Genomic DNA, 12586 nt, shown 5'->3' on the forward strand with positions numbered 1-12586 from the left:
GCTTCGGGTTGAAATCCTAAATAGCCCTCCCTATCCCCGAATCTCGATATCCTTTCTCAATCATCAAAACATACTTTAGTATCTCTTACAAGCCATTGTTATCCTCTCATACCTCCTCGCCCTTTCAGCCACCATGAGAGCCAATCCTACCTCTCTTATCGGTCTTGCCCTACTTTTCGGGTGCGCCAACGCCCACAGTGCCTACGACAAAACTTGCAACCCACCCCCACGGGGGATCAGGAGATTGAGCCCGGTGTTGTGGCTACCTATGGTTGTGGAGAGATCCATAACGTGGGCGACTACGCTAACGAACAGAGTACTGTCGCAACTCCCGAGGACTGTGCCACAGCATGCGCTAAAAGAGCTCCCGAGGGTCCGTGTAGCTGGGTTACGTCTTACGTACGAAAGCTGCAAATTCCGTGCATAATTGATTGTCCCCTTCAGCGTAGAAAAACATGATTGTCTCACAAGCGCGCGTTGTTCAACCGCTCTCTCGCGACAGCTTCCGAGATGCCATCCCAAGCTCTTGTGACTGAAAACGGCGTCGTGGCCCGCACGCTACTCAATCGCAACGTGGACACGACGGGTCGCTACGATGTGATAGTCGTTGGCTCTGGTATGGGCGGCGGGGTCCCGGCGAGTGCGCTCGCGGACGCTGGAAAGCGGGTGCTGATCCTGGAGGCCGGCTCCCTGCTCTTCCCAACGCACATTGGAAACTTGCCCCGGCGCTTGCTCATCGGCCAGTTCCAGAAGCACATCTGGTCACTGTGGGAAGACTTCAAGGTCATAAACTACGACAAAGTAGAAGACTCGGTACAATGGTGGCCAAGGCTTCAACCTGGGCGGCCGGTCCATCTTCTGGGGAAGCTTCATTCCGGACCGTCGCTTGCTAATGAGGACAAGGTTAGAGGCTGGATTAAAAAGGAGCAACTCCTGTTAAACCAAGCTAGAAATTATCTACATAGTAAAGCCTAGTTTTATTTCAGGTTGAATTATACGTTACTAATAATTCATGTTAGCTGTCATCCATCAATAGCTCCTGCATGATTCCCGCTATCCTGCACAGGCCTATATCCAGAGCGTCTATAACGACGGCTCTAACTTCAGAGTGATCTGCTTTACTCCAGAGCAAGCCCAGTACTGGGGCCAGATTAAATGCTTCCAATTGGACATGAGTTTCAAGAGAATCTGCGGGTCGATCCGAGGGGTGGTCTTTGCAACTAAAGACGTCCTTGATTCGTCTGGTAAGTATTAATCCCCGTTCATCTTTTACTACTAATATTTGAGTAGCCCAAGTTCTCGCGAGAGTATTTGTGAATTCAGAGTCTGCTGCAATGTACATCAAGCTTTTCGAGGCACTTCTCGGACAAATTGGGCGGATTCAAATCCGGTGGCAACATATCCATCGACTAGGCATTGAGTGCGTGGTGTCAGACATATGCTTTAAGCAGATTTCTAGTAAGCATTAGTACTTTATAGATTGTTTTATAATATACTAAAACTATTACTTAGGTCTTGGTTAATACCTTTGCCTAGTTGATCCTATTCCTACCCGACATTGGTCCACATATATTATGCATCTTGTGATATACTGTTCCGTCCACTTCAATCGTGGGATCAACCAAACGTTTGGGCGGAAAGAGTACTCTACTATTATGCGCCAGTTAAACCAAGTTACTGATGCTAAAGAGAGTAAGCAAGTAATAGAGTTGCTCGAGTTCCACGCTAGAATCGACGAGGATCTTCGGAACTGGCTAGACCATAAGAAGATCCCGTGGATTCTTTCGGGCCTGAATCCTACTTGGTCCTAGATTCCAGAGGGTGTCTTCGGATCGTATCAGTCTACAACTAATCTAGTTGAAGGACTCTATTCCCTGATCAACCGGACTAGCCGAGATGTTCCGCTCCTGGTTAGCATTAAGCCCTATGTTCTGGATTTACTCCAGTAACGTTTGATATAACTAACAATTCTATCGCTTATGAGTTTGAATATAATACCTACTGGGAGCGTGCAAACTGGATTTAGACTGGTATCCGGGAAAAGCCAGTGACAATGGCTAACCGGCGCCGACCTCCCAAGAAGGGAACTTCGACTAGTATGTACCATTTTGCACCAGAGCTAATCATTGTCATTTAATTGACTTTAAAATTCTATACTTAGCACCAGACATTGAGGTGATTGATTTAGTTTCACCCGAGAAAGAGCAAGCCTCTACTAACCAGACATCCCCGACCGGTGAGTTTTATCTCTTGACTATAATATCCACGCTTCAACCTTAGTGATTTCTGATAACTTATAATTAGAACTAAATTCAATAGTGATTGATCTGATTACACCGAGAAAGAAACGTGGGCGATCAATAGGGGCTAGTCTATCTTATAGCAAGCAATCTCCGTCTGGTTCGCAGTAGGTCTGGTCGCCGTGCACTGAAGGATCAAAAAGGATCCGGCCTACCCATTTCTCTGGTTCTAGAATTCTGAAGCCCTCTCAGACTGAGCCAACCCCTTCAGATCCTACCGAAGATAACTAGGATATATCAATCACGTCTCAGGAACTATCTAAGTCGACTCCGGAACCTTTCGCATTCGCTAGTCTTCCGCCACAGCTACCTCCCAAAACTCGGAGCGAATCAAAGAAATTCTGCGGAAGAGAATACCACTTCAACTGAAACTATTAGCGCTGGAAGAGGAAGAACTGCTTCATCAATAGTTAGTCTATTTTAGGCTTACAATAATGTAATAAATGTCTGGTGTATTTCGCGAGTCTTGATCAGAAACAATCTAGATTCTTCTTGTTACGGGTCAATCGAAGAGAACAGATCTATTCAGTACCAACGGGACGAAAGTATCTCAGGCACTAATCCCACAGAATGAAGTTATTCCTAGGCCTAAAAGGCCTGGAAGTCAAAAACCGTCACACTTTCAACACTCTTTAGTTAGCTCTGGTTTGTTCCGAACTTGGTATAAAGGCTTGAATCTTTATTAGTTCAGCTTATAAACTCGAGATCCTTTCATTATCTGTCAGGATGAGGAATTGATGTACTGGCTAGTACTGAAGATGTCCCAATAGAATATGTTGGTATCACCAGCTAGGTACTGTGTACACAGTTAAGTGGACAGTGTGTATGCTCCAAAGCAAAAGTCAATTGATTCCTGTTGATAGATGTGTGATGTGTAGATGTTCAGTCTAGTTGGAAAAACACCCCTAGATCCCACACGCCGGCCTTCGGCGGTCACAACACCGAGGCCACAGCCCAGCGCAAGAATGCGTACACCAAGCAAGGGATGTTATCCATCGGTCGCTAGCAGTGGGTCACAGCCAGTTTGTTCTGACAGGAGAATATATCCCGACAGAAGTGAAGGGCGAGGCCGATGGGAAGGCAAGATCTATAGTTGGCTCCTGTAATGGAGCACGGCAGAGTGCATATAGGCTAGATATAATAAATGTTGTTCGTCACTGATATTTGTCCTTTGCCTCATGATGTACAGCCTAGGGGCTGAGCCTCATGTAATAACTATTGTATTGGCGAGACCCCCTCCCCCTACTACATGGGTGCCATCCAGGCTATGTGACATAGCCGGCAGTTATACGGTGGCCGGATAGCTAGTTCTAGAATACACCTTCTTACACCTCCCTGACCTGACCCTTACATTTGGGCTTCTCGCTATTTCCTGATTGCTACGCATGTGTTTTGTGCTGGCTTTTCTGCTGAATCGACACGCACGTCTGAGCGCGTGCTGCCATCGAGCGTTTCCCTCTTCAGTATATATGTATATAAGTATATTCGTTGACAGTGAGAATGTAGCTAAGGATATTGCGAACCCCTTCAGATGGTCCATCTACGACTGATTACCCGACAAGTCGTGACAGTTGACAACTACACCTGATTTAATATGATATGTGGGGCTGGAACACAATGAGTTAAGACTTCCTTGAGGAGTCTTCTCTGAAACGGAAGCAGACTAGCTAGCGATAAGGACAGAAATCCATCGTTTGCGACTCAGATTTGAGCTCGATTGACAGGGGCTCTCGCAACCCTTCGTCGGAGAGCGACGATTTTAGACGGACACAATGAGAGTTTCTGGAATTCAGCCACTGTTACCTCTTTGCTTAGATCTTCGACCAGCGCAGAAGCACCGCAGCTGCAATGACCGGCAACACGCTCACCAACTCTCCAAGCCCTGCAAACTCTGGAGGAATTCTCGCATCCACGAAAGCACCCGCAGCTAGAAGGACTGCAAAGATGTTATATACGAAGCTCCATGTAAAATTGAACTTAATGCGGTTGACAGCCGTCCGACTGGCATTCATCATGGTGGGTATTCCAGCCAGAGAAGGCCGCATGAGAACCACATCCGCTGCGGATTGTGCGACATCCGTGCCTTCGTTGATATGAACGCCGATTGTAGCCCGCGCAAGAGCAACGGCATCGTTCGTGCCGTCACCGCAGAACACAACAACCGGTTCCTTGCGGTCGATGCCATCTCCAAGGAGCTCCTGGATGTAGTCCTTCTTGTCAGCAGGTGAGCTCCGAGAGCGAATATTGCTGCCAGGAATGCTAAGCTTGGCTGCTAGTGTCTGGACAGCTCCGTCATCGTCGCCAGAAACCACATGCACCGAGACGCCTCGCCTTTTCAGGATCTCAATTGTCCCTGTGGCGTCAGGTCGGAGCTCATCTTCCAGGCCATAGACGGCCACAAACTCATTTTCAATTGTAAAGCAGAAGACAGTGTAACCTCGGGCGAGCATTGGTTGAACAAGTTCATGTTCCGATAAATCCAGCCAGCGAGAATTGCCTGCTCGAAGGCTCTGGCCACCTAAAATAGCTTCAATGCCTTTACCAGTTAGGCTCTTAGACCCGGGGACAGTCGAAGCAATAATCCCAGCATCCTTAAGGTGGGCAGCCACAGAAACTGAGACTGGGTGTCGACTGTTTTCGATGAGGCCTAGAAGAATCGGAAGTTTGTCCCCGTCAACGCAGTTTTGCGCGACAACAGAAAGTTTTCCCCGAGTCAAGGTCCCAGTCTTGTCGAACACCACGTGCATAGTCTTATGAGCCAATTCAATAGCATCCGCTGACTTGAAAATAATACCTCTCTCCGCTGCGATTCCGCTGGAAATCACAACGACCATAGGAACGGCCAGTCCGATGGCGCAGGGACAAGAGACAATGAGGACAGTAACGGCATAGGTGATAGCCTGAATTGTAGCTTCGGCTCCATCGTGTTCACGAATCGTCATGCCCACTGCAACCCAAATCACAAACGTGATGATCGTCAGTGCCATTATAATCGGAACGAAATAGGCTGCAACCCGGTCCGCTAGATCCTGAAGCTTGGGTTTCGACAGTTTCGCCTCATCGACCATGGCAGCGATATTATTGATAGTGTTCTCGCTGGGTAAACGATTGAGTCGAACAGTCACGGTTCCAGGTCCATTGATAGACCCGGCAATCACAACAGACTTGGGATATTTCTCCACCGGTCTAGACTCACCAGTTAGCATAGACTCGTCGACCTCAGATGACCCATGAATAACAGTGCCGTCGGTCGGAATTTTAGTATCAGGGAGAACTCTAAAGGTGTCGCCGTATTGAAGAAGGCGGGCGTCAATTTCACGGTCTCTTCCACCTTCTTTGTCGACAAGAATAGCTGTCGATGCCTGAAGGGACAGAATAGAAATGGACTCGACAGCTCTCTGACGAGCGAGAGCGGCAACCCATCGACCAACCATGATCAAAGTGACCAAAAGAGTGCTCGTTTCAAAGAATTGACCGGTCGAAAGGGGTTTCTCTGCAATGAGATACCCAAAGGAGACAACCGAGAAGACGTAGGCAGTGCTGGTACTCAAGACGATCAAAAGGTCCATTTCTATAACTCTCGAGAAAAGGAGAGCTTTAAGGGCCTTGGGGTAGAAAGGCCCTGCTATGACAACTTGAACAATGGTGGCCAAGGCGAGTGAAGCCGAGGAATATACTACCTCCCTCTCGGGAAGCGTAGCCCATGCCATAACCAGGACCGGAATGGTCAAGACAGCAGAGAGTACGGTCATATATCCGACATGGCGGACATGCTTGCCGCCAGCCTCTAGAGAAGGATCACCGCGTAGAGGAGCAAGTTGAATTGGCGGGCCCCAAATCTTCTCGGTGAGGTCTCGAGCTCCCACTACATTCGGATCAAACGCAACTCGCACAGTATGTTTGTCCACGGGGACAATGTCAATGACTCCGTCCGGCCACGTCTGATTAATTAGTTTCGAGAGCTCACCGGGCACAATAAAATCTAGGCTTGAACCGTGGTTCTGGACTCTTTGGCACTTGAATTCAGTCGTTCGCTCTAGATGTTTCATGACTTCCTCCACCGACCCAAAGCGGAGGTCAATGTTGAACTCGGCCCGGGAGAGAACCAGACTGGTTTTCAGGTCTTCGACGGCGGCGACAGAACCAAGGGTTCGTTTGAGCTTTGTTTCGCACCCAGTACAAGTCATGCCAGAAATGCTGAGAATAACATATTCCTTGCCGGTACCCTGGTTCTCTATGTCGGTGGCGTCCTGAACTGGGGCTTTAACAATCTTAGAGCCAGGATCTGGCGCAGCAGAGGAGCAGCAAGCATCGGCGCAGGAGCCTTGAGTCATGACCGGCTGAATGTTCGTGCAACAGGAGTCTGCGCAACTACTCTTTGGAGTCTGCACGATATCCTGCTTGGGTGGCTTACAGCAAGAGCCGGAAGAGTCGGCAATGAGGTATTCTTCGGTGATCGCGTTCTTACTGGTTCCGCAACAAGATCCTGCACGCGAACTAGCTGGAAGTTCAACAACGGGGTTGATCTTCAAATAACACGAGTTTTCAAGGGTGCCCTTGGCGTCGTTGTCTTTGTCGGGTTGGTTTCCTAGACGATGGGAACCGGGGCAGCCAACCTTGAGGGCAGATTCTTCAATACGAGGGGTCTCCGAGCGGCAAAATTCAAGGCTTCCAGTTCTTACAGCAGGATGTTTTGCAGAATTTTCGAGGGAATGGCAAGATTTGGTGCGTTTCATCTCGTCGGATGGAACCGTGGTGGCCTCGTTTCCAGAGCAGCAAGAGGAGGAGCACTCTTCCTTCCTTTCTGCTTCTTGGATAGGTTTTTCGTCCGTGCAGGGAGAGCCAGCATGATTGCCCTTTGGCGGGAGCTGCTTGACAGATTTGCCCTTGGAGCAGCACATCTTCGAAGACTTGTTTTTGATAGGAGGGCCTGTGGTGGGTTTGTCCATTGAAAAAGTAGAGACGATGCAAGCATCAGCGGACTGGTTCTTGACAGACCTGTCGCTTTCACCAGAGACCCTTTGCAAGCGAGGAAGATTCTGCACAGACTGGTCCTTGGTGAGGGAGCGGTTGCTCCTAACGGAATCCAGCGAGGTCCGAAGAAGGGAGCTTGCAGATGACGTACTGGAATCTTGTTTCCCACTTGGTGCCAGTGAATGGCGTTCGCGAACTTCACAGCAGGTTTCCTCGCCAAGAGCAATAAGAGTGCGGCAAATACATCCCAAGGCTTGTAGGGTAGCGCCGTAACGGTCGAGGGCAGAGAGAGTGTGCTGGCTGCATGCCTTGTGGTCGGTAGCTGCATCAAAATCTGAGAGAAATCAGTAATCTTTGAGTGCCATCCTTGGAGAGCGGCTACTCACTCTTCGGCTGAACGCTTGGACCGGGGGCAACACTCATCGCGCATCCCCGCATTGCTAAGCGGTCAAGGCAAGACGTGTCGCAACAGGGGCCAACTTTGCCACGGCAACAGTCAGGCGCGCCGCTATCAAGCTCGATTCTGCTATCTGTGCATTTTCCAGGAGAGCATAACTCATCCGATTTCTCCTGGATAAGCTCTTTCTGGGCCGGGTTGTCGAGAGGCTTAGCATCGTCGCTAGCGCAGCAAGAATTCTTGCAACTGCTCGTCTCTTCACTTGGACCCGCGCTTGGTGTAACATCAGACTGGGAAGCTGGGACCGGTGGGCCGCAGCGGTTAAATGCCATTGCTGAAGTAATATCTTGCTTTCAGTCCAATTTGTGTGAGTTGAGGGTGTTGCGAAAGTTGAAGTTTAATGAAGCCCAAGCCAGCCTATCGGTTTCAGATTAGTCTCGTACTACCACGTGAACGGGCTCGACCGCCATTAGCCAATCACATTCACAACGGCTATTTAGTATTAGAAAATGACGGGGCCGGGTTCCTTCCACTGTTTGTCTTTGATTTATGGCCAGATCGGCTACCTGTAAATCTTTAATTCGTGTTGACTAGACCTCGCCAAAATCGCGGGTTGAGTTTCGACCCTTGACCCAAAACCCGCCAAGAGATTTGAATACAGGTAATATATACCATATTACACATATTTATATTCGTTACAGGTAGTATTACAACTGTTATTCTGTAATATACGGGCTGATGGGTTCTTGGGCAGGTTCGCGGGTACCCGTATGGCACCCAAAAAAGCAATATGGCGAGGTCTAGTGTTGACAAATTGAGCTTTTTGGACTTTGCAAGGAATGATAACGACAGTGATGCCGGGCTCCGCGCCAGATTATGCTTGGACCCAAGCGGAACGAAACGCCGTCGGCTAGTAATACCGACCCGACACAGTATGAAAACCATATTCACGTTTGTCGTTGCGAGATCTGTTTTGGTGGGATCCGGCACATAGTTCACCAGGTATGACGTGCAAGCTACCGCGAGTTTATATTGAGGCGTGCCGATGATCTTCATGAAGTATTCTTTTTGATTTCTCTACACGAGCATCGTCGAGTTGATCCTTCGCCCGCTGAGAGGTTGCATACACTTATAATGAGGTAGGATGTCTGCGAATAGACTGAACATGCAGAGCATGAGACTATCACCCGCGTCTGAAATTCTCCAGCTCAATTGACACCTTGGATTTAGTGCATTTGGTAGGCCTCCCGTTCATTTCAAAACCGCAAAGCTTCTGGCCATTTAATCGCATGACAACTTCGAGGTTCCCCTCGAAGATCCTTCCTCTCCTCCGCCCACCTAATGCCAACTTTCTAACGAGCCCCTCTGTTTTGCCTTGGACATTTGGACACTTGCCTGCACCATCTGGAGATTTTTTGCCAACGACCTTTATTGGGGGCTTTCACCCTACGGCAGACCGCGTCACCGCAGAGCAAGTAGAGATCATTGGCATCTTACCTCCTGAGTGGTGGAAAAGTGGAGCAGAAGGATGGAATGGTTCAACGAGGAGGGGCGAGTTGGATTTGAAACCAGACGCGTCTAGTGGTCACGACGGCAAGTGCAGGACCCGGGCCGAGAGATTTGGCTACTGCATACAGGAGCCTCGGGCTGAGATGGGCCTAGAGACCATGATAGAGAAATTGCGAAGGACTTTCGAGACGATTCTTCGATCGATCCTAGCGGGTCGAACGAAAGAGCGACAGCACAGCAGGAATTGAATTCCGAATGGATGAAAGGATGGGGACAACTGGCTTTTGAAAAGAGTTGGAGCACTGTTAATTCTGTAATGAGAGGGAAATGAAATATTGTGAAACAAACTTGACCAATTCTAGCATAAAATAACCATGCTGGTGAGAGCTGTTCTCTAATGGCTATTTGTGTAACGCCCGAACAGTATTGATATGACTAATACTGAGGCTCATTGCGAGCACATGGCTCGTCCCATGTGGCTGGTCTGCTGGTCCTTGAGTTCAGGGTCTAGCTTCTCTATGGAAGTGCCGAAATAGTACAGTAGTAGTAATTACCGGAACTGGCAGTGCCATACTCCATTCGGTAGCAGGGTCTATTCAAAGTTTTCCGAGTCATACAAATGTGCTTGTCATTCGAGACTGGAAAGGTGTATTGTAGGGAAGCCAGGAAAAAATATTGAAGACAAAAAATAATGACAAGAGTGGGATTCGAACCCACGCCCCCTTGCGGAGATCAGGAAATTGATGTTAAGGTAGACCTTAACCTGACGCCTTGGACCAACTCGGCCATCTTGCCAATTTGGATGGAAAGCTAGGTGGATTTGTGCGTTATGTGGCTGTATAAGCGAGGGTCCACTTTTAAGTTTGGTTCGGGCTAGATTCTGAACATAAAAAGGGCGATGTAATCAATGTTGATCTTGTATCTATTTCATTTGGGGGTAGTTTAGTCGACTTGAGTCGGAAATTTTTATTTTCTTGGGTTGTTGAATCAGTCATCGCGGAGATATATCTTTTGGGCGCGGCACCATCAATAAATGGAGTAATAACATGAAACACTGAAGTCGAGAGAACAGCAAGGACAGATACCTATATGCAAAAGTCAGTACACGCAAAACCATTTAGGTCGAGCCGATGTTCTCATTCAAGCGTGGGACCATAGAAGGCCCGTGGAGAATGCAGTCTAGAATGATCTTGCGGAGTCGACATAGGATGACAGAATGCCTATCTCGGATTCGGACGTGCTTCAGGGTGACCCGTCCTAACTCCCTCATTTCGTGCAAAGTGGACCCGTCATAATTATTTCCGATGCAATGATCGAGCTTCCTTTCGCTTATTCTCATTAATCGCAGACTCGGGAGACTTACAAGTCACGCGTAGGCCACCCCCGACCTGGCACCTTACACCTCCTGAATCGCGACGCACCCCGCCCCACGTGAAGCCAGCTGCACCTCACTCCTATCAGGCTTCTTTCCGTCGAAAGCTGGCCACAGCATTCACCGCCACCCTTCGGAAACAAAATATCCCTCGTGCCGCCCGCCGAGAAGGACGGCTTCTCATAGGCCGGCGACTCATTCCACTGCGAAGCCAGCAACCTCAATCGGCACCGCCGCGCCACCATCCCAGAGCGAAATAAATGATGTGTGGTAAGAGGTTCCATAATTATTTGGGAAGCCGGGGCCTAATGCACGCCATGAAAATAAGATCTGCAGAGAATAGTGTATCACATACTCCTGTATCACATACTCCCCAGCACTATGTTATATTCTAAACTGGCACATGCTTCCACACCACTAGATGGATCATCGTAGGTGGTTGTCCAGCGCTGGAGTAGCTGAACAGCTTGATCCTCAAATACCGGATCAGCTATCGAGGGGACCACCTTGGGAAGTGACCTCTCTGCAGGCTAATCCTCTCCAGCCGTGCTTCTTTGATCCCTCCGGGCATGTGAGGTCGAATATTTCCGTATTATCGGGTCATATCCGGCTGAATACTTCGGGAATCGAGGCCTGTGGTTGTGTCTCGAGTGCCTGGCCCTCGCTTCCATAGTAGTATTTCCGAGTCTTCTTTTGGGCAAGACAAGGACATAAGACCGTATACAGCGCGATTCAATATGATATATCAGTCCTCACGAGTATGTGGCTCGTCAGTGTGCCGAACCAGGGGGTTTGTTTTGTTGTTGCTCGAAGCCGTCTGTCCTGGCATTTGTCCCGTTGAATGATGCTCCTGCTGTAACGGGCGATGCTCTTTGATCCTATTTTCCTGTCTAACATCACCAGGATTTCCACTTTCGCGGTCTATTGTACCTCGATACATCAAATCGTACAAGCCTGACGAATATGCACATCTTGATGAATATATCTCTCATTCGGAGCAAGATTTGACTGTATCCGAATCAGCAAATTGACTCAGTGAGAAGCAAATCAAAGGAGCTCTTAGGCCACGCTCTCACCTTGTGCCAGCCTTGAAACGAGCATAAACAATGACCTGCAGCAAAAGCTGTATATGAACCTTATTCTGCTCGAGCTTCATTCGAAGCTCTCGAAGATACAAGCTCTTCAAAAGCAACAATAACGTGCCAAATGAGTTCTTTCTAGCATCCTTGGCCACTTCAGAAGTGTATCAAAGAATTTCGCACATCGCGGTCATCTCCCTCGCTGCGGCGATAGCATTTTTCGGATATAACACGGCGCGGGGCAACACTTGCCTCTTCAAAGATTTTGCCCATTTCTTCGGAACCAGTGGAAGTCGGCCGGACGTTGAAGGATACTTTTTTCACCTGCTCGTTCTATATAGCCCCATCGTAGAGAGTATAGAGTGCTTGAGCCAGCACGAGGCCAATCCCTGCGAGCTGTATGATAGCCGCAGTGATGCCTTTCACGTCCATGAGGAGGTTTGCTGAAAACCAAGACGAGAAGGGAAAATCATGATGAGTGCGAGATTAGGGGTTGAGGCTCATGCACGTTCAGGTGACTGAGTGGTTTGGCCCCCACGGGGAATGAGGCGCATGCTAATTGTGTAGATGAATAGCTGCCCGCGGCTTGCTTACTTGTTGGAATAAGACGAGATCCCACTACAAAAAAAGAAAAGAAGTGCTCCACTTCACTCGCAATATTTTAATGTCAACAAAAAGAAAATGAAAAAAAGAATTGACAAGAGTGGGATTCGAACCCACGCCCCTTTCGAGACACGGAAATCTGTTAAGATCTCTGAGGAACAGGTTAACCTGAACCGTGCGCCTTGGACCGCTCGGCCATCTTGCCATTGAATGAGACATACTAGGAAATAGCGCCACATGAGTAAGAACAATCCGAAGGCAGTTCCCCACCAAGGTACGTAGTTGGGAGCTATACTCGGACATCCACACTACGGTGTCATTCACGTCGATCCCCGCAATTATTTAGTACCGG

General features: G+C 48.7%; 2 protein-coding genes across 2 annotated transcripts; one reads left to right on the plus strand and one right to left on the minus strand.

Moving 5' to 3' along the window:
* Nucleotides 1-510: 510 nt before the first annotated feature.
* N7532_006285 (uncharacterized protein) lies at nucleotides 511-975 on the plus strand (the record flags this gene model as incomplete). Its single annotated transcript, XM_056618779.1, has 1 exon — nucleotides 511-975. The coding sequence occupies one exon, from the start codon at nucleotides 511-513 to the stop codon at nucleotides 973-975; it is 465 nt and encodes a 154-aa protein (XP_056474938.1).
* Nucleotides 976-4111: 3136 nt separating this feature from the next.
* N7532_006286 (cation-transporting P-type ATPase PCA1) lies at nucleotides 4112-7712 on the minus strand (the record flags this gene model as incomplete). The annotated part of the gene is made up of 2 exons (XM_056618780.1): nucleotides 4112-7608; nucleotides 7661-7712. The coding sequence occupies 2 exons, from the start codon at nucleotides 7710-7712 to the stop codon at nucleotides 4112-4114; spliced, it is 3549 nt and encodes a 1182-aa protein (XP_056474939.1).
* Nucleotides 7713-12586: the final 4874 nt, after the last annotated feature.

Source organism: Penicillium argentinense, assembly GCF_028826775.1.
Source record: "Penicillium argentinense strain IBT 30761 chromosome Unknown utg000005l_segment0_segment0, whole genome shotgun sequence".
NCBI classification, from domain to species: domain Eukaryota; kingdom Fungi; phylum Ascomycota; class Eurotiomycetes; order Eurotiales; family Aspergillaceae; genus Penicillium; species Penicillium argentinense.